Source organism: Mucor velutinosus, assembly GCF_035048745.1.
Source record: "Mucor velutinosus strain NIH1002 chromosome Unknown tig00001553, whole genome shotgun sequence".
NCBI classification, from domain to species: domain Eukaryota; kingdom Fungi; phylum Mucoromycota; class Mucoromycetes; order Mucorales; family Mucoraceae; genus Mucor; species Mucor velutinosus.
The window spans coordinates 1,502,358-1,522,904 of record NW_027041930.1 but is presented as its reverse complement, the minus strand read 5'-3'; the positions used below and the strand labels follow the sequence as shown (position 1 = coordinate 1,522,904).

General features: G+C 40.6%; 9 protein-coding genes across 9 annotated transcripts; 5 read left to right on the top strand and 4 right to left on the bottom strand.

The window, feature by feature from the left end:
• Nucleotides 1-192: 192 nt before the first annotated feature.
• MAS1_2 (Mitochondrial-processing peptidase subunit beta) lies at nt 193-602 on the bottom strand (the record flags this gene model as incomplete). The annotated part of the gene is made up of 3 exons (XM_064827115.1): nt 193-282; nt 338-399; nt 455-602. 3 exons carry the CDS (start codon nt 600-602, stop codon nt 193-195), a joined length of 300 nt encoding a protein of 99 aa, XP_064676172.1.
• Nucleotides 603-821: 219 nt separating this feature from the next.
• HAS1_2 (ATP-dependent RNA helicase) lies at nt 822-1,199 on the top strand (the record flags this gene model as incomplete). The annotated part of the gene is made up of 3 exons (XM_064827114.1): nt 822-869; nt 931-999; nt 1,062-1,199. 3 exons carry the CDS (start codon nt 822-824, stop codon nt 1,197-1,199), a joined length of 255 nt encoding a protein of 84 aa, XP_064676171.1.
• A 2,979-nt stretch (nt 1,200-4,178) lies between these two features.
• On the top strand, nt 4,179-5,793 carry ATC70_007856 (Calmodulin; the record flags this gene model as incomplete). Its single annotated transcript, XM_064827113.1, has 3 exons — nt 4,179-5,020; nt 5,078-5,299; nt 5,364-5,793. The coding sequence occupies 3 exons, from the start codon at nt 4,179-4,181 to the stop codon at nt 5,791-5,793; spliced, it is 1,494 nt and encodes a 497-aa protein (XP_064676170.1).
• A 269-nt stretch (nt 5,794-6,062) lies between these two features.
• Nucleotides 6,063-8,789, bottom strand: THI20_2 (trifunctional hydroxymethylpyrimidine kinase/phosphomethylpyrimidine kinase/thiaminase; the record flags this gene model as incomplete). The annotated part of the gene is made up of 5 exons (XM_064827112.1): nt 6,063-6,356; nt 6,414-7,767; nt 7,826-8,181; nt 8,245-8,604; nt 8,655-8,789. 5 exons carry the CDS (start codon nt 8,787-8,789, stop codon nt 6,063-6,065), a joined length of 2,499 nt encoding a protein of 832 aa, XP_064676169.1.
• A 2,232-nt stretch (nt 8,790-11,021) lies between these two features.
• Nucleotides 11,022-11,635, bottom strand: ATC70_007854 (uncharacterized protein; the record flags this gene model as incomplete). The annotated part of the gene is made up of 2 exons (XM_064827111.1): nt 11,022-11,470; nt 11,548-11,635. 2 exons carry the CDS (start codon nt 11,633-11,635, stop codon nt 11,022-11,024), a joined length of 537 nt encoding a protein of 178 aa, XP_064676168.1.
• A 219-nt stretch (nt 11,636-11,854) lies between these two features.
• ATC70_007853 (uncharacterized protein) lies at nt 11,855-13,375 on the bottom strand (the record flags this gene model as incomplete). Its single annotated transcript, XM_064827110.1, has 7 exons — nt 11,855-12,360; nt 12,425-12,653; nt 12,711-12,858; nt 12,921-12,964; nt 13,022-13,151; nt 13,210-13,257; nt 13,320-13,375. 7 exons carry the CDS (start codon nt 13,373-13,375, stop codon nt 11,855-11,857), a joined length of 1,161 nt encoding a protein of 386 aa, XP_064676167.1.
• Nucleotides 13,376-13,560: 185 nt separating this feature from the next.
• On the top strand, nt 13,561-14,619 carry ATC70_007852 (uncharacterized protein; the record flags this gene model as incomplete). The annotated part of the gene is made up of 4 exons (XM_064827109.1): nt 13,561-13,727; nt 13,794-14,134; nt 14,196-14,281; nt 14,344-14,619. The coding sequence occupies 4 exons, from the start codon at nt 13,561-13,563 to the stop codon at nt 14,617-14,619; spliced, it is 870 nt and encodes a 289-aa protein (XP_064676166.1).
• A 1,585-nt stretch (nt 14,620-16,204) lies between these two features.
• Nucleotides 16,205-18,080, top strand: THI20_1 (trifunctional hydroxymethylpyrimidine kinase/phosphomethylpyrimidine kinase/thiaminase; the record flags this gene model as incomplete). The annotated part of the gene is made up of 2 exons (XM_064827108.1): nt 16,205-16,582; nt 16,659-18,080. The coding sequence occupies 2 exons, from the start codon at nt 16,205-16,207 to the stop codon at nt 18,078-18,080; spliced, it is 1,800 nt and encodes a 599-aa protein (XP_064676165.1).
• Nucleotides 18,081-18,997: 917 nt separating this feature from the next.
• ATC70_007850 (Calmodulin) lies at nt 18,998-20,335 on the top strand (the record flags this gene model as incomplete). Its single annotated transcript, XM_064827107.1, has 1 exon — nt 18,998-20,335. One exon carries the CDS (start codon nt 18,998-19,000, stop codon nt 20,333-20,335), a length of 1,338 nt encoding a protein of 445 aa, XP_064676164.1.
• Between the last annotated feature and the right edge of the window lie 212 nt (nt 20,336-20,547).

Sequence of the window (20,547 nt, the reverse complement as noted above, 5' to 3'; positions counted from 1 at the left end):
AGGGAAGAAAAGATATAAGAGAGAAATCCAGGCCCTTATTTTACCCCGGTTCTCGATGAACCTTCATCCTAGTCACAAAGCAGAGAAGGGAGAAGGTGGGGTTTGAATGGTTTCTATATAGGAAAACCTGCCATTTTCCATTTAGGCATGCAATGCTACGTTTATTGTTCAAAATTTATGCACACAATCCATCTACAGCTTTCCTTGGTCTTTCAGATCTTGCTTTTCTTGCTCGCTCAATGTCCAGAATCTACTTCTCTTTTCTTGAAACCACTCGCGGATCTACAGCACTGGGTCAGCTAAATATGTCATTCATTTGACATGTCCAATACATTACTGGGGTATAACAGTTCTTTTCAGTGCCAAAATCAGCAAACAGCACAACATAAGCACTCAAACCTAATCATTCATGTTTAACCAATTGCTCACTCATGCCTGATCTCATTGCAATTACCGATGGATGCCACCCATGATAAAACTTGGATTTGTCGTTGTCTTGGTGCTGGTGCCATTGCTTTGGGTGTTTGGAGACGACGCTTTAAGCGTTCTTGAACTTCCTCTGTAGGAATAGGATGAATTTGAGGTGTAGGATGAGGTGCCATGATATTTCGTTTATGAGAAAGAGAGGTTTCCAATCAGGAACAGTTGCAGTTTTCTTTTTCCCAATGCAAACATTTGGCTATTTGAACTCCATACATAAGCCACACTACTTTAGTGTCTCCCAGCTGGAGGGAGGGGGGGGGATGTCCCCTACACATTTAACATTTGGCGTTACAATTCCAATACATTTCTTCTCTTTTTCTTTCTAAATTATTTAAACAATGTCTCAACCTCAATTCTCAGAAAACGATCAACGTGAACTCGGTCAAGTAAGTTATGCCACCATCAATGGGAATGTTGGAAATATGTTGTTAACATAGTCTGGCATAGTTCCTTGAAGCCGAGCAAGCCAAGGCTCGCGTTCAACAAACTGTCCACTCTTTGACCGATAGCTGTTGGGTAAGTAGATAGACAGTATAGGAGGAAGCATCTGATATTGAAGCTATTGGGATATCATATAGGATAAGTGTATCTCCAAGGTCAACAACAAGTTGGATCGTAGCGAAGAGGCTTGTTTAGCCAACTGTGTCGATCGTTTCCTTGACACTAGCATGTTCATTGTCAAGCGACTCGAAGATTTGAGAAACACTGGCATGTAAATTATCGATAAAACACCCACTCTCATTTTTGAAGCTTGTATCCAAACATCAAAAAGCGAATTTTGTACTATAAGAAATCAAAATAAAAAACTACCCTGAATTTTTTGACAGATTTAGAGATTTAGTGTATTCTTTAAGAGCGAATCTAATATGTGATTTACTAGCGCATTTTTGCAATAGATGAATTAGTGGTATAGTGTCGATTAGCATTCATGCTAAAAAAGTAAATGAGTTTGAATAGAATGGTATATAGAACTCATCAATGCAAATCCAATGTAAAAGCTGAGCACGTTCAGAACACAGTATCGCAATCCATCCAGCACTGCTAACACTACTTTCCCATGCTTGTCTCACGGTTCCATATGTCTGTATTATATAAATTTAGTTAGAAAAGCAGCATTCACATTTTTCTACTGACCGACAAAGATTTCACTATTTCGATGTGGTGCTAGGACTGACTCATGCGATGCCTCATGTGTCTATCAACAAGAAATATCTACAAGTAGACAGCATAGTTGCATTGCCTTTTATTACTCGTAAATATGCTAACCACAGCGAAATTCGGGTGCATTCGAGCCGCGTTTTCTCGTGCTAGAAGCCGTTCTAGATCGTCGGAATAGTATCAAACAGTTGCTCTCATCTGGCAGTTACTTTCTGACAATCTAAAATGGCATTGAAAGCAAGAAAACGCAGCTCAAATGAACTCAGATTTTGCTGTATCAGGGACGCTAAGGAATAAAGGGGAAATACAAATATGCTGCTTGCCCGTATATGAAGTGGCTACGTGTATATGGATGCAAGGCATCACATAAGAATCAGATCTACAGATAATACAAAGGGGTTTTATGTGTAAGTAGAGGGTCAGAATAAAAGTAGCAGTATTTTGATACGATACGCAAAGGCAAACGGTAGCGTGAGCTGCTGCTGCGCAGATTGGTTCTCACTGAAGCGAAGCGAAGATAGAGAGCCATCCGAAGCATAAACACTCGTTAACATAATAGAGTTACTGAAGTCATTTGGTTTATAGCTAGTAGCTTAATTCATGTTTGCAAAAATTCATCAAGCATGATTGTGTCCTTGAAATATAAAGATTGTCATTTCCAGAACATTTGCACAGAATAACAAAACGAACAAGTTTTGAACTCGATACCCAACGAAATCTACACTGATAAAACGTGAACTTATAAAATCAGGTTGCGTACATACTTTTAGATAGCATTCCTGTTACAGAATAGAGCACTCGCTAATTTCCAAGCATACGGCATTGATTCAGTATGCAAACCGGATGATCTGTACAGCCATTTGTAGATAATGAAAAAAATGCCATGCTTTATATTCTACTAATTCCAGGATTCACTATGAATTTGGGTAACTAGCCTACGAAATAATCAATATGACTTGCCATTATTGAACTACTAGGAGCAGCGAGTCTTTCCCGTATTTGCTTCTGTCATACTAGAGCTTCATCCTTAACTCCCCATTTCTTGCCAGATCTGATTTTTTTTACAATGATCCGCGTCTGTAGAAATAGGTACAAATCATTTACTGGCAGCTAGTATACTTGCATTGTCATTTACTGCTCAAAAATAGGCAAAACACAGCGAAATCTGGGTGCATGTTAGCCTTGATTTCTCATGTTACAAGCCGTTTTAGACCATCAAAATAGCGCCAAACAGTTGCTCTGACTTGGTATTAACTCACTGATACCTATGCTCAACTTTTTTGGGTTCATCTAAAATCGACCTGAACCCATGAGGTACCCCTCATAGAAAACATCAAGAAATCAATCAATCGCGTTTTTGACCTCGAAAATGAATACTTCTACTATGGTATATATTACATCGAAATGTTTCTACTGATCCAACGCAACCCCTGAAACTTAGTTTGCAAGACCTTGATATGCAAATTCTCGACATTTCCTCTAAAAAGCAGATTCCATATTTTTATAAACTGCTCCATAAGTCTATTCAAAATACCTATTGCAAATAGCACCATTAGATGTGCCTTGAAAAGCACTATAGAAAAGCTTAAGGGAGTATAGGATGATCAATACATTTTGCATAGTCGAATAGGGCGAGATAGATCGATTGAGTCGATTTTGCTCAAAGTTTGTCCAATCTGAAGCAGATGCTGAGCGGCATTTCAATTGGTGGTCTAGGATGGCTGGTAGCATTAGAATGAAGCCTTTTCAATGAAGGTAATCAAAGTATTTAAAGCTAGTAAGAAAGGCTTACGAATTGGGAAGGTTTAAAGTCTTGCTGAGCTACTTTTTTTTTTTTACTGTTCAAATGTGTTTTTATATTGTCTGATAGGTTAAATTGCTGCACAATGCTCATATCCTGATGCGGAATGCAAGATGTAGTAACTCAATGTAGTAGATAGTCAAGACAATGAAGATTCCTGCAATAAAATTACTCTTCAGATCAAGAAATTCTTGACCTGAACAGCTATGGCTGTCCTGTTCCAATCAGCAATGCTTAAATATGTCGTAATGATAATGGCACCAATGGTTTATGCCGCATTTCAACATTTCCCATGTGCCAGCATGCTCTTGTTTGAATCTGCGATTTAACAAGGAGTCAAACTTGAGGAAAGTCTCTACTTTAGATCCAATCCATTCAGAAATTGCAGCTGTCATAGGTATTGCTTGTATGTGGACAATGAAAACCAATCTATCAACAATGATACCGCATACAATGAGGTTCAAATTCATAATGAAGTATTGAAACATGACGTATAAGAGCTCCAGGTTGTCACATTTGTACCCCTTGATGGGATTTACCCCACTCAACCACACATCCACAAGCTTGGAAGAAAGCACAAGATAACGTCATGAAGTGTAACCAGAAAAAAGTGCAGAATATTTATCCGATCCCATCATGAATGACAACTATAAAAGCAAACATAACCAAGTTTTTCTTAGTATTTTCCTCCCTATTTTCTTTTTTCCTTTGTCTCTTATTTCAATACTCAAAGAGTATGACACAACCGCCATCTATCACTCGAACATCTACAGCGCCTGTGCTGGTGACAAACGATACCAAGAGCAGTCAGCCATCACCGCCTATCGTCAACAAGAACACATCACAGCTCCAGTTCAAGCTGGCGAAACAGAGACCACTCTATTTCAAAGCAAGATTAACTCAATTTGATTTATCCAATACGGACAGTTCCAACGGCGCATTTCGTGGTTTCTACACCCTCTTCTGGATCGCTATGGGCATGTACGTTATACAGTCCATTGTGCGATGCTACGAACAAGAAGGCATATTGCTGAGTTTAGGCTTTTACCGGTTGATCTCTGAAGATGGTTTGGCTCTTTTAATATCGGATTTGACCATGGTATCAATGACCTTATTTAGTGTCCTCTTTTCAAAGCTGTTGATGTGGGGCATCTTACCCTATGAAACATTTGGCGTGATCATACAGCATACGTGTCAAGCATTGTTTTTGTTTGTCAACATTTATTGGACGTTTTGGAGAAACTGGCCTTGGGTACAATCTGGATTCTTTACGATGCATACGATTGTCATGATGATGAAGACGCACTCGTACACGGCATTGAACGGTGATCTCTCTGTCAAGCTAAGACGTTTGCGTCAACTCAAAGCCGAATTGCCCAAACTGATCGCAACTAGCAAGGAGGACGAACACGCAGTAGCAGAAAAGATACAGCACATGGAATCAGAAATCGCATTTTTGGAGGGGGAATTGGTGCACGGAAACACTCGTTATCCAGATAATGTCACTATTGCCAATTTCCTGGACTATCTGCTCGTGCCTAGCTTGGTGTATTGGATGGAATATCCCAGAACAGACAAGTAAGATGACAAGAGGAGGTGAGGAAGGGTATTCTTATATTTATGTGATTGCCGTAGAATTCGTGTTTGGTACGTGTTTGAAAAGACAACTGCGACACTCGGTTCATTCTTGATGCTGTACGTAACAACAGAACGTTGGATCCTGCCAAAACTCTACGACCCCAACATGTCAGAGCCTCGTGTTATCCTTGAACTGCTGTTTCCCTTTATGATCAACTATCTATTCATCTTTTACATCATCTTTGAATGTATTTTGAACGCATTTGCTGAATTGAGCAGGTAAAAACCATGGCTGTTTGTTTGTTGTTGTGACCATTGAATTTAACCGTTTCGTGTTTTGTAGATTTGCTGATCGCAACTTTTATGATGACTGGTGGAACAGTGTTACTTACGACGAATTTGCCCGCAAATGGAACAAACCTGTGCATCACTGGCTTTTGCGACACGTCTATGCTCAGTCCATTGAATCCTACAAGCTGTCAAAGACAAATGCTACCTTTGTCACCTTTCTGCTGTCGTCCATCTTTCATGAATTGGTGTTGATTATTGTCACTCATAAAGTTAGACTGTACATGTTCTTTATTCAGATGCTGCAGTTACCTATGATTGTCATTGGGCGCATGCCCTTGTTTAGGAATCGTTTTTGGTTAGGTAACTCATTCTTCTGGCTGTGCATGTTATTCGGCCCTCCTTTGCTTGGTATCCTGTATTGTCGCGAAGCATTCTGGGCCTCTTGGGGAGGGCCACTGCCCCCTGTTTCAACTGCTATTTAAACTAGTTATCTTTACCATTTGCATTTTCATTCATTAATCAATAAAATACATACATTCGCTCATCAGTAGCAAGCAACCAGATTTAATATAAGCATAATACAGATGCAATTTCGCAAACACACCCTCGGAAATGAGACCCGTGCGTTCTGGTGCGTGTACAACCGCATGGCAAAAGTTGTATCACAACAAGACTTGCTTTTGACAGATGGTCATCTTGCAATTATCTTTTGTATTATACAAGCAAACAATGCGCTTAGCAAACATCATCTTTAATACATAATTTTACTCTTCTTATCAGAATCAAATGTTGGATTAGGCGTGGATGGAGGAGATGGAGGAGGTAACAGTGTCAAAAGATTTGCAGGGACATCCAGTTTCTCGATTCGTTCCTGAATTTTAGGTCTTTCACTGCTATTCCAGACAGATCGAATTTCCAGCTGTTCTTGAAGCATTGCCTTTTTGTGTTGCATTGCTCTTACTTTACGTTCAAATTGATAGAACAAAACTTCTGCTCGCTCCAAGGTGGGCTCCAAGGAAATGTTACCAGTTAAATCGTTAATGTACTATTACAATGTCGTTGATAAAAAGCTACTAGATTTGACAACGAACAACTATCTTACCTTTAATATTTCGTCAAACTGATTCAGTTCCTCTAGGATGGTCTTTCGATGGGCATCAATCACAGCTAGTGCGATAAACAAGATTATCTTATCGGATAGATAATCTGTCCATAGCACTTCCCATAGGCGAATAACATCTTCCCACTCGAACTCTCTCTTGAACCATACCAACAACCATCTAAAGCAAAAGAAGAGATTGGACGTCTCTGTGTCTTCCAAACGTTTGTACAGCTCAGGATCCATGAAATGTATTAAAGAGTTCAATGTCTTGAGTTGTCCATGCATGCCTGATTGATCCATAAAGAAGTTTGACTGGACACGGTCCATGAAAGCAGTGAAAGCCCAGAACGCCATCGCTTCATCGCCCATGGCGACAAATAAGGGAGCCAGCAAGTCAGACATACCTTGCACATAGCCCAGCTCGGTATTGTGAAAATTGTAGGTGACCAAGATGTCCTTCATGATCTCCAGATTCGCATTGGTACCCACCGCCATGAGAGGATCAGGGTTTGGTAAGTTTTCACCGACAAATGCTTCTTGGGATCGATCTGTACGATGTACGTCTTTATCAATGCGATGCTTTTCATCCTGAAAGTCCTTTGTGTTGCGAATCTCGGGATGGTCAAACCAGTTTGCCTTGATGTTGTAATACGCTTCTGCTCGACTGCGACGCATGGCTTCACGGTCATTAAACGTAGAGTCCCACGGATAGATGCCCAAAAGAAACTTCCATGCTTCAATGCGAATATCAGCATCCAAGCCTCCTTGAAACACAAGCTGTCGAATGTGATCCACTGACACGCATAGCTTGCCTTCATCGTCAAAGAACAGCACCCATTCTTCTGGCGAAACAGGTTCTCGTCTGGTATGTATTGGTGTTGGACCACACAGCTCTGGCATACCATGCAATAATCCATCCACGTCGTCCGCTAGGTAGTGATCATTTGAGTTGTCTCCTCCCCAATGGGCCAAGTACTGTGATGCCATTTGATATTCATTCAGCGTATTTTGTACAGTGTAATTTCGACTAAGTCCTTGTACTGAGGGTGGTAGTAATGGGAGGATGGGTCTTGCCATGGGATGCTCCAGCATTTGCACGGCTGTATCCTTTGAATACTGAGTGATTCTTGAGAGTCGCTCCAGTAATGTCCATCGAGCATCTCGTAGAGCCTTCACAATGGGATCTGGTGCTGTAGATGAGGAAGGGTCGCTTGATGGTTGATTAACTGCTGCTAAAGTAGAGCTCTCAGGCACATTGTTTGAAACACTCATCATCGTAGATGCTGTCATTGCTGGTGATGTAAATGGTGTTGTATCATTCTCGACCAAGTGAACATGCCGCATATCCCTTGAACTAGAGGAAAACCAAGTTAGTCGCCATGTATACGGTGTCTAGATTTAAACAACTTTACCTCTTTAAAGGGTTGAAGGCACTCAATATATCAATGATATTATAGCCTGGCCATGTGGCGGAATCCGTTTGATAACTTGCTTGCTCAGAAGCAGAATACCATAGAGGCTTCAACACATCGCCCGAGCGAGAGGTAATAACAATGGATCCTTGTACTGAGGGTGATGGCGGACAGACATACAATGAATACACATTCTTGAGCGCAATGGTCATGGTTTCTGCTTGTCCAAAATTCAAATCGATGCTAGGGAAGCCTTGATCAGAAGCCAGCACACCGTCCAACTCGATAAACTTGACAATGTCGTGCGGTTCAATCAAGTACTCTGGAATCCACGCTATCAGAACATCCACATTATCCTGCATTTGAGGTTTAGCCTGCCATTCTACTAGGCAATAATCATTACAAAAAATTGCCCCTACCATTGATTTTGAGAAAACGGCCAAGAATCCATGAATGTTGTGATCTTCCAATGGGTTGGTTGATTTGAGATAGAAACCAGACTTTGTGTACACTAATCGCACTTTGCTGTTATTGTGTTGGACGCTGGTTGTTGGTTGTAGAATAGGCGTTTGATTGTATACAGAAGTACGCCTTGATGGCACTTCAGATGATGTATGTCGGTAGGCTGCTGGTCGAGGTGGTAATTCAGGTGCAATCAATGGTATCGGATCCAACTGGAATTCAGAAGGATCGTAGCTTGGGTAAACAGAAGCGACAGAGGCGGATGTCGAGTTGGATGACCAGCTTGGTTGGTGATGAACAAATGGGTTATACGTTGACTGTAGAAAGTTTGAGTTAAAGTACATCATCTCGGTAAGCGGGTACTTACTCTAGTGTAATATTGCTGTCTTCTCTGCTCATGCTCGTCGTCTACTCGTTGCTGTTGCTGCGATTGCTCAGTTAGTGGTATATAATTATTCATGGTGTTGATCATGTTGTGGTTATAGAAAGGTCCTCCACCCATTTTGTTGTATTTTGAGAGATAAAAAGATGTAAAATAGCCAAGTGATTTTATGCAAATTTTTAAGAATATATACCCCCAATGAAATCCTTGGCAGGCCAGCATTCATTCAGGGAACCAATGGCGCAGATGCAATTTCTTGGCCTCTAAAATCAGTAACGGATCAAGATACTTCTTTCCGTAGCCGATAACCTTACTATGAAATCAACCATAGGAAGCGCAAATATAGCACCAATGCTACATCTTTTAAAAGTATACTTGCTCGCTACACACTGCATTTGTCTACAAAACGTGTGCCTGAATGTTTTATCTCGGAACGTTGCAAACAACCATATTTAGCAAGTCGACAAATCCGGCATAGACAGTTGGCCAAGTGTAGATTCTAAACCAAAACAAGCTATATTGACAAGAAACTATTGGAGAGGCATCCCAATACCAAGACGAGATGTAGGTTTTGCTGGGCCCCTTCTTGTGTTGGAAAATGAGAGGATACATGCGAATTTCGCAGCAGCGGCATGAGACGGCTGCTGAATGCAGAATGAAGCCAGTTTGTCATGCTATATTTACATATTGGTTGTCTAGTAGCAGCTAAGAAAAGCATGCTTTTCTTATAGAACTCTTGTGAGCTGTTTGCATCGATATGGACTATTCAGATCTCTGGTCCTTGTTCATCCAAAAGATTTTTTTTAGATAAACGAAAGATATCGTGGCGACAGTAATATGTATTTCTCTAAAATACACTACAGTTTCACATTTCAACTTCTCTCTATCCCACAACAGCCCCACATAAGCAACCTGTTACCGTGGGTCTGACTCTTCCACAATGCGGCATACAGAATCCCTCATATACGGGTAGGTAGCCTATCTACATTGCTTCTTACTGCTCAAAAATAGGCAAAACACAGCGAAATCTGGGTGCATGTTAGACTTGATTTCTCATGTTACAAGCCGTTTTAGACCATCAGAATAGCATCAAACAGTTGCTCTGATTTGGTATTAACTCACTGATACCTATGCTCAACTTTTTTGGGTTCATCTAAAATCGACCTGAACCCATGAGGTACCCCTCATAGAAAACATCAAGAAATCAATCAATCGCGTTTTTGACCTCGAAAATGAATACTTCTACTATGGTATATATTACATCGAAATGTTTCTACTGATCCAACGCAACCCCTGAAACTTAGTTTGCAAGACCTTGATATGCAAATTCTCGACATTTCCTCTAAAAAGCAGATTCCATATTTTTATAAACTGCTCCATAAGTTTATTCAAAATACCTATTGCAAATAGCACCATTAGATGTGCCTTGAAAAGCACTATAGAAAAGCTTAAGGGAGTATAGGATGATCAATACATTTTGCATAGTCGAATAGGGCGAGATAGATCAATTGAGTCGATTTTTTTTTTTTTGTATGGAATGAAAGTTTTATTAAGTAGTTATGAATAAATAGTTAATAAAATCATTGTATAAATGGATCAAGTGTATATTAGGTAAAGTGACTTGCCATATTGTATCTTATGAGGTCTTATAAATCAATACTATCCATTTTGGACAGCTTATCCAGTTCTCTGTTGATATTGCTAACAACTGTTTGGGGCTCAAAAGGGGTACCACGGTAGTGTACGAAGAAATGGTGGGTCCAGATTGAGTCGATTTTGCTCAAAATTTGGCCAATCTGAAGTAGACGTCAAGTGGAGAGTAAACCAGTTATAGCTGGCAGTATCAATTGCTCCTGTTATCATGGAAACAATTGATACTTGTGGAGCTAGTTTGAAGGGGATTGCCTTTTGCAAAAGCACTGGTACTGGATTGTTTTCTTGATTTCGCTTTTGCTGCGCACCTTTGTATTGACTGACTCAATTATTGCAGATTGCTCATTTAAATGTGAATCGTAATGCGAAATGCTAAAGTGCTACTACAATGGTATTACTACAGACAAGCAGACGTAATAATGTGGTCTGAAGCGATATATCTATCTAAAAGTATGGGGCGTCCACAAGGCACGAAGCTACCAACATATAAAATGGCACTCACGCTTTCGAAAGAGGAGCATCATTTCGCGCTGCAAGCTACACTTTAGCTTCAGCGATAAGTAGATGGCTACTAGAATTCCATTCATGTTGTCCGCTACTCACAAATCAGCTCGTTACCTTCATCACTATACCAAACCAGCGCTCGCTCGACTATTTCTTGATACGAATCACAATTTATTGACACTGTGTATAAATAATCTAATTTAACAATTTCTTTACAATATCACTAACCACCTTACGGTCAGCAGTAGCAGCATCATGTTTCCATGCCTTCATGACCTTGCCGATATCTCTCGAGGTGGAGGCACCTACTTCTTGAATAATACCTCTCAACTCCTGTTCAATGAGCTCAGGAGACATTTGCTCAGGCAAGTAAGATTGAAGCACCTTGAGCTCCACGCGCTCTTGCTCGGCCAATTCAGGTCTTCCACCAGCCTCATATTGACTTACCGAGTCTTGACGACGCTTGATGGCCTTTTGTAGCACTGACAGGCAAGCTTCCTCCTCGGATTGACCTTCGACAAAGTTGGCGCTCTTGGTATAATAGGTGAAATCACTTAAAAGACCCTTTACAACGTTCAAGTCAGGTTGCTTCTTTTCCTTCATGTAGGTTTTGCGGTCATTCTTGAGTCTGGTGATGATGGATTCTATATGGACCAGCACATGTCAATTTCTCTGCACTACTTGAACTAACAACAAGCACAATTCTGCTGAAAGAACTTACCTGCACCAACAGCGCCGCTGGTATAGTGTCTGGTAGCAGAGATAGAGATGGGTCTAATGGATCCAGAGAGTCTAGCGAGAAAAGACATGATGAATTTGAGAAAGTAAAGAAAAATGAGTTTCTGCTTGCTATTGACAGGGTTTTATTCATCATGCTTGACGTACCCCGCTTGATTTACAATTCGGAGAGTTGTACTGTCTTTTTTTTTTTTCACATCTCATCATGATTCAATCATTTCTGTATAATGCTTCACTTTACATATTAAAGGAATATAAGGGGGTGGGGCGGATTTATTTATACATGAAACTTATTGTTGAGCAGAGAAATTGTTATTTGATGTAGTAGGTACATTGTTGCCATCAACAGTGGCACCATCAGGATTGCCCATGGTAGGGCCAGTCAAAGGAGTGCCCAAGAATTGTGATCCATCGACATTATCAACGTTATGGAAATCTAAAATCTCGGAATACATCATCACCTTCCATGTGTCAATGGGTAAATCGGCTTCGTTGAATGACCAATCGAACTTTTCAGGTGCACTTGGCTCATCGGTGGGATCGTGATAAGGAGCGAGGTAAGGATGTGATAATGCTTCTTCAGCTGTGATACGTTGACGAGGATCGAAGGTCAACATCTTTTCCAATAGATCGATGGCTTGAGGGTCTTGGCCAGCGAATCTCTGACTGAATGGAATAGGCTCACGTTTTGGCAGATTCTTGACAAAACGAAGTGTATTTTCACTGCAAATGGTGGCAACCAAATCGTCATTGGGTGTACCTAAAAGCTCGGTGATGATGGAGAATTGGTGTACATCTATGGTGATTGCAAGTTAGATGCTTGACCTCACTCTTTCACTACTAGGCAACACAATACTTACGATCCTTTCCTGGGAACAAGGGCTTTCCCTCCAACATTTCAGCAAAGATACAGCCAGCACTCCAGATATCAACAGCAACATCGTACTTTTGCCAGGTCAACATGATTTCAGGCGCACGATAATATCTGGTGGATACGTAACCTGTCATCTGAGGGTCCTGGATACGAGCAAGACCAAAGTCGCAAATCTTGAGGTCGCAGTTTTCGTTGATAAGGATGTTGCTTGGTTTCTAATAGACATGTATTCAGTCTACGCAATTGCATAAATATGCCACTATTATGCTTACAAGATCACGATGAATCACACCAGCAGAGTGAACGTATTTGAGACCTCGCAAGATTTGATACAGAAAGTATTGGATAAATTGCTTTTCTAGTGGACGTGATTGAAGCAATCTGTGCAAATCAGTGCCTAGCAATTCGGTTACGAAATAACTACACTACAGGTCATTACAAGCACTATTTTGTGTTACGAGTATTACAAAAAAAAAACTTACATATCTTCTAAGGGAGAAATGAAAATATCGCTCAGGCTGATAATCTATTCCATATCATATAAGAACTCAAATCCACAATGCCTGTTATTTCTCATCCATACATTTTCATGGCGAAGTGCCTTCAACAGCTTTAGTTCACGATAAGTACGCTTGGCCAACACTGGGGCAGAGAAAGGCTTCATGATCTTCTTGATGGCAACATTCATACCAGTCAACTGGTCCTTGGAAGAGCTACACATACAAGTAGCAGCATTTAATATAGACATCAAGCTTGCCTTTCTTCACTTACCACACAAGGCCAAAAGCACCCATACCCACAGGTTGCAAGTCAACATATCTAAACAATGTTATTACGTGTTAACTCGTATAGGAAGAATGATTACAAATATAGTTAGCTACCTTGTTGTTACTTCAAATACAGTGCCAAAGATGGAGAGTTTGACGAATTCTGCCATTTTCTTTCGTTTATTTCAAGGGAAAACAGTAGTAAACAAGAGAAAAGAAAGAGAAAAAAGAAATCATCAAGCACTCTTTTTGATGTGTTGAGATCCCGCAAGTAGAGTGGCAAAAAACCTTCCAGACCTTCACTGCGCTCCACTGCGCAACACGGCTTGTTCTCTCTCTTCTCTTCTCAATTCCAATGTCAGTGTATTGCTCATTTTACAGTTGCTATCTGATCCGATCCCTAAAAGAAGGCCAGCAAAATAAAGTCTATGTGGGATCAACGCCAAATCCCATCCGACGTCTAAGGCAGCATAATGGCGAACTTACTCAGGGTGCTTATCGAACCAAAAGACATAGACCTTGGTATATTTATAAAAGCATCAATGACGCTCGATGGCCTCATTCTCATAAAAAAGTGTCACCCATTAGGCAATATGTCATGATTGTCCATGGATTTCCTTCAAAGATACATGCTCTGCAATTCGAGTGTGCTTGGCAAAAGCCTCTTGTGAGTCGTCATACAAAGATCATTGATACTGAATTGAAGTCTCGATTGCAAGAGAATACGAAGAAATCCAATCTGATGCTCACCAAGATGTGGGCAGCGCAGATGCTTCTTAATACAAAGCCATTTTCTTTGCTTCCACTTAAAATTCGCTTTGTGCTGCCAAATTTACAATCATTGTTCCTAGAACATGTTACATTGCCACCGCAGATCACTTGTTCTCTTGGGCCAGTGGATGAGCTACTCCGTGACGCAAAGGAACATGGTATCTATGGCACTTTTCGACGTCGAGAGCATTGGTCTACTCACTGACTATATATATATAGACACTGAAGTTTTGACAAGATTTGGGCTGTCAAGGAACACAGATGGTTCTAAACATTGCTTTCTATGCCCCAAGACATTACTAGACGTAATTGGCAAGATCAAGATAGTGATATGTACATACGTTTGCTGACACATCTGACACTATAGGAAGATACGATAGACTATGTGGAATGCTCCGAGTGCTATGCGATGAAAAGCCATGTCCTGTGTTTGGCAGCAAAATGGACTCCGTTATTGGAACTGATACCTGTGATGGGAGAGTGTCCAAACTGTAATTCTACACTGCTATGGGGTGACCTCATCCAGAACCTCAAATTGAAAAACTCGAGCATGTCAGGTCAGAACAGAGTTCAGGAAGATGTCGATGAAACAATGGACGATGATTTCTCGACCGCCTCCACATCAACCATTAGCTTAAATTGAATCACAAAACATGCCACTCAATATGATTTTGCATGACTCTAATCATATTCATGACCCCTCTCTATACAGCTGCCTACTCTCGTAATACACACAAGATTTCAACCATGCAGCAACCAATCCACTAGATCTACTGTCAATATTTGGATGAAAATAAACATGTTTTCATAAATGAGAGCGTGGTGCTGATATTCATGGTAGGGTTGTAGAAATAATGCCATCTAGAAGGCATGAACCTGGAGCTATTTGGACCCGAATGTATCGCTAACATTGAGGTACAAATGTCATGGCATGGAATCCCAAGTATATGATACACTTTCTTTGCCTAACTGATGTATTAGCATCGTTGAACTTTGGTGAACGATGAACGCGACTTCAATGCAAAAGCTGCATCTGTCAATAATATGAAATCGCTAATTGTTGACAGAAGACGATGTTGAATATGAATTATCAAATGTTCCTAACACGGAAAAACAACTGAGAGTGGCAGTGGCCTTTATTTTGGGGTATGAAACTTCTGGATCCCTTGTACGCAACGTGAAGTTTTTATGACAGTTTTAGACTAGTTAATTTTGGACGCTAGTCAGTATATTCGAAGCTAAACGAAAAGCCACAATTGAAAAATGGGTACGGTCGTGTAACTCTTCACATCGTCATTGGGTTGTTGCACTATGGAATACAAACTGCGTTGGAATGTTTCGGTCTATTGTGCCTTTTCTGATATCGCTAAATGGAAGGTTTCATGTTGAACATCCAGAACTCCTGTTTCGAATGGATACTAGATGCGTTCAGCATTGCCAACAGGCAGGAAACGTATAGACTGGTTGGTACCTTGGATATTTATAGAGCAAGATGGGACACAAACGTCACTAATTTGCTAACATTGGAGAGCGCAATGCTTTAGAAAATGAGACGCTGCTTTTTTTTTTTTTATTGCGGAGTGCTTGATTTCAAGCAGCATGCTTCTCAACATTTGATCTAAAAAGAGCTTGCATTTTTCTCGTAATGAGATGCCACCAAGTCAAATGTTGAATTCATCCCAAATGATAAATGTTGATCAGCCCAAGCAATGACTGTCTGCTCTAGACTTTTTTTTTTTTTCACGGGTCTGCACTTTTGAAAAGATAAAGATTCAAACACTCGTCTTTATGCCTATCTTTGAATGACAACTAGATGTATAATCAATGTCTCATGTATAAAGCGGATAAACGAAAAAGATTACTATCTGTTTACCTCCCTTAATGTGACTAAATAAGAAGGATCTACTGCGGAACAAGTTGTACAAGATACAAAGATAACTACTTCATAGAGCAAGGAGAGAAGGAGGTGTCGGTCCTATTACGCTACAGAGATTGGACCCACATCATCACCAACCTGCGCAGAGTATTAGCAGTAGAGGTAGAGTGTCAATTGCAAGCCAATGAAAACTTTTAAGCGCAAGAGTCACAGATCGGTTTTAGAGTGAAAAAAAAAAAAAAAAAGAAAAAAAGTTTTCAAGGATTAGTTATATTGGCAATTATAGATCGCATCTATTTCTTTCTTTATCTTTCTTTTACATTTTTCACATTTATAAAAGAATATTCAAATCATGAGTGCCAACATCTCTGCATCCAAGGCTAAGCGTCTCGCAGCTAGAGCTGCCAAGAAGGGAACTCCCAAGTCCTCTGGAAAGAACACACCCATCATGGCTTCTGAAAACAACTCATCTGAAGATTTAGGTGTCGACAATCTCAAAATCAGTACTGATCGTACTGCTACTGGTGTGTACACCTCTCAAGAGAGAAGCAGAGATATCAAGATTGATTCCTTCTCTCTCAACTTTCACGGTCGTGTGTTGATTGATAACGCTTCCATCGAACTCAATTTTGGTAGACGTTATGGTCTCATTGGTGCTAATGGTTCTGGTAAATCCACCTTCTTGGAATCTCTTGCTGGCCGTGATATCGAAATCCCTGAGCATATCGATGTAAGTATAGTCTAGATAAGGAAAAGGAGTGTTTGAGAGAAACTGGGTTTAGCTGACACCCGTGTCTGTAATGTAGATTTATCTTTTGAATCAAGAAGCTGAACCTTCTGATCAAAACGCTGTCGAAGCTGTCATTGCTTCTGCCCAAAAGGAAGTTGCTCGTCTTGAGAAGCAAGTTGAGGATATTCTCGGTGAGGAAGATGGAGGAGACAACCCATTGTTGGACGATATCTATGAACGTATTGAACAAATGGATCCTGCCACTTTCGAGACCAGAGCCTGTACTTTGTTGGCTGGTTTAGGTTTCGATTCCAAGCAAATGAAGAAGATGACCAAGGACATGTCTGGTGGTTGGAGAATGCGTGTTGCTCTTGCTCGTGCTCTTTTCATTAAGCCTACCTTGTTGCTTTTGGATGAGCCTACTAACCATTTGGATTTGGAAGCTACTGTCTGGCTCGAAGAATACTTGAAGACCTACGACCGTATTCTCGTCATCGTGTCTCACTCTCAAGATTTCTTGAATGGTGTCTGTTCCAACATGATGCACTTGACCCACAAGCGTAAGCTTATCTACTATGGTGGTAACTACGATATGTTTGTCAAGACCAAGGAAGAAAACGAAGTCAACCAAGCCAAGGCCTACGCCAAGCAACAAGAAGAAATTGCTCACATCAAGAAGTTCATTGCTTCCGCTGGTACTTACGCCAATTTGGTCAGACAAGCCAAGTCCAAGCAAAAGATCATTGACAAGATGGAGGCTGCTGGTCTCATCGAAAAGGTCGAGAACCCCTTGGCTTTCAAGTTCTCCTTCACCGATGTCCCCAAGCTCCCCCCTCCCGTCCTTGCCTTCCAAGATGTCTCTTTTGCTTATGATGGTAAGATGGAGAACTGCCTTTACAGAAACCTCGAGTTGGGTGTTGATATGGATTCTCGTATCGCCTTGGTCGGTCCCAATGGTGCTGGTAAGTCTACTTTGCTCAAGTTGATGGATAACGAGCTCGTCCCCACTGGTGGTCGTGTTCAAAAGCACACTGCCTTGAAGCTCGGTAAATACTCCCAACACTCCAACGATCAACTCGATAACAACCTTTCTGCTATCGATTACATGCGTAACAAGTTCCCTGGTGAATCCACTGATCTCGAACACTGGCGTCGTCAACTTGGTCGTTATGGTTTGACCGGTGCTCATCAAACATCTCTTATCAGTACTCTCTCTGATGGTCTCAAGTCTCGTCTTGTGTTTGCTGAATTAGCTGTCCTCCGTCCTCACATCATTTTGTTGGATGAACCTACCAATCACTTGGATATGGAGTCTATCGACTCCCTCGCCGATGCCATTAACCGTTTCTCTGGTGGTGTTGTGCTTGTTTCTCACGATTTCCGTTTGATTTCTCAAGTTGCCAAGGAGATCTGGCGTTGTGAAAATGGCCATGTCAAGCCTTTCGAAGGCACCATTGCCGGTTACAAGGAACTGCTCAGAAAGAATGTCAAGTTGTAAATTTCTTCAATCTATTTTTTATATATATTTTTCTCTTGTTTTTTTTTTCTCTTATTCCAATCCATATATTCTTTTTCTTCACAACCTCGCCTCCCTCCCTTCCCTCTGCTCTACGTAAATTAATTAAATCAAAACCTTTTTTCTGGGCACAACAAAAGTGTTATCCTTCTTTTTTTTTCACAAAAAAAAATGAATAAAATACAATTTAGATGATATTAGAACAAAAAGCATAAAGGAATAGCCATGAGAGCTTTATTTTCAAGGTTTACGATGCACACAGCCTAACAGTGCACTTTCGACCTTTCAGCATGACTTGGATAAATGTTACACTCCACAAGTGTGCCTAATAAGTGTATTAGATCGCGAACTGATAAGCAATCGCAAACAATGCCTTGAATGCCTGCAAAAATAAATAAACATTTGTATTGCGAATATCTGTACAGGAACACCACAAATCAATCTTGAAAGAAGAATAGCAGAGGAAATCAAGAATGTAAGTTAGGTTTCAAACATTCTAGCTTAGATTCAAAGCTTTAACTTGAACTTGGATCCCATCGACTTGAGTTTCTCTTGTTTTTACACTCTTGACAAGAATGAAACTGTTGCTCTTTTCATATCTTTTACTTCAGATCAGGTCTCCGGTTTATGCTGCTGTTGCAGTACCGTCAAGAAACCATCATATTGAAAGTGTAATATAATGCTTAACTATTGATATCTATCAGTTTTTTCTCACATCACGCCCATGATATTAGAGTTTAGGGTCAATTACTAGTTTTGCTGATAGTATCTCTAGAGAAACACCATACTTTCATATTGATGAATATCCTGACGAACTGCTTGCCTCTTTAAGCGATGTCGCATCTCCTGGATCAAGTATAAGGAAACCAGAACCACTAAGATGTAGGTGACCAAATGGCATGTTATGGTGTAATACTTACCATTGCCATATTTGGTACCAACAAGTGGATATACCTGTCACCTGTAACGCTTCAGCATCTGTCTACACAACCACATTTATACCCACGCCAGGCCCATTTGGCATATACACCATCACAACAACCAAGACAGAGACAATTCCCCTCACAACAACTACTGCAACAACAACCGTTACAAGGACAATTACAACAGACGGATTTGACTTATTTGGGCAAAAGAAAACAACAACGCTATTCAATACAACCACTGTATTTAGCAACTTCACAACGACTCAAACAGCTACTTCTTTTACAACAATCATTAGTACGAAATCAGCTGCTACAGCAACTCCTACCACAGAATATATCACCGTAACCCCTAGCCAAGAATACGTTACAGTTATATCCACGCAAAGCAAAGAAACTGTAACAACCACAGCTATACCGAATAGAGAGTACATCACCATTATATCGACACCTAGCAAGGAATACGTCACTATAACTGCCACGCCCAATAAAGAGTTTGTTACGATTACTGCTACCCCTAGTAAAGAGTATATCACTATAACTGCAAACCCACAAACAATAACGACAACGGCTACAACCACCAAAGCAGCAGGAGGCCTGTTTGATGGCCTGTTTGGTACCCAAATTACTGCAACTGGTGCGATCGCCAGCAGCCTCTGTAGCAACTTGGTTGTTACTGTAACGTCTGAGGCCAGCAAAGATGATGTTACAGTAATCGCGAGCCCTCAAAGCTTGACAACCACTGTAACTACTACGCAAACAGCAGGTGGCACCTTTGATGGTATTTTTGGAATGCAAACCACAGCTCCGGATTCTTCTGTCATTAACCTATTCAGCAATACGATAGAAGGAGGAGCCACCAAGACAATTACATTGAATAACACAACGACTAGAACAGAAACCAGCAGAATCAATGTAACAACCACGCAAACATTCATTTTGACAGAGATAATCACGACATCATATCCTATGCCACCTCTGCCTACTCAAACGACAATGCCTAGTCTTTCCATGTCTGACTCTCTCAACGTATTACGCGTCATTCTTAAAGTAATTCAAACACTACAAGGCGATAAACCACAATTCAATCCTGTTTTAGAACTGATCAAGGCAGTAATTGAGCAAGCCATCAAACAAGACGACGACAAGAACGTGCAGGCTGCTTTATCGTTTGTGTTTGACCTCATACAAAAGAACAGCTCGCAAGCTAGCATTAACAAGCCATTTCCTTTCACTAAAAGGTTAATAATGAAGGATGATTTCAAGACCCAAGCGAGAGAGTGGTTGGCAAACCAATTTATTGATACGTTATAGACTTTACATTAGAATAAAGACCTCTGGTCCACGAGATTCATCAAAAGTAATTGTCGTTCTTTGTAGATTGATGTGGGCGTTTAGTGATGGAGACCCGATTCGCCTTGCACTGTTGAGCATTGTCAATCCAAATTTTATGCAGCATTTGTACATCACAATTGCCATTTTCTGATAATAGAATTATCATATCATTCGCTGCTGCTGATGCTCTC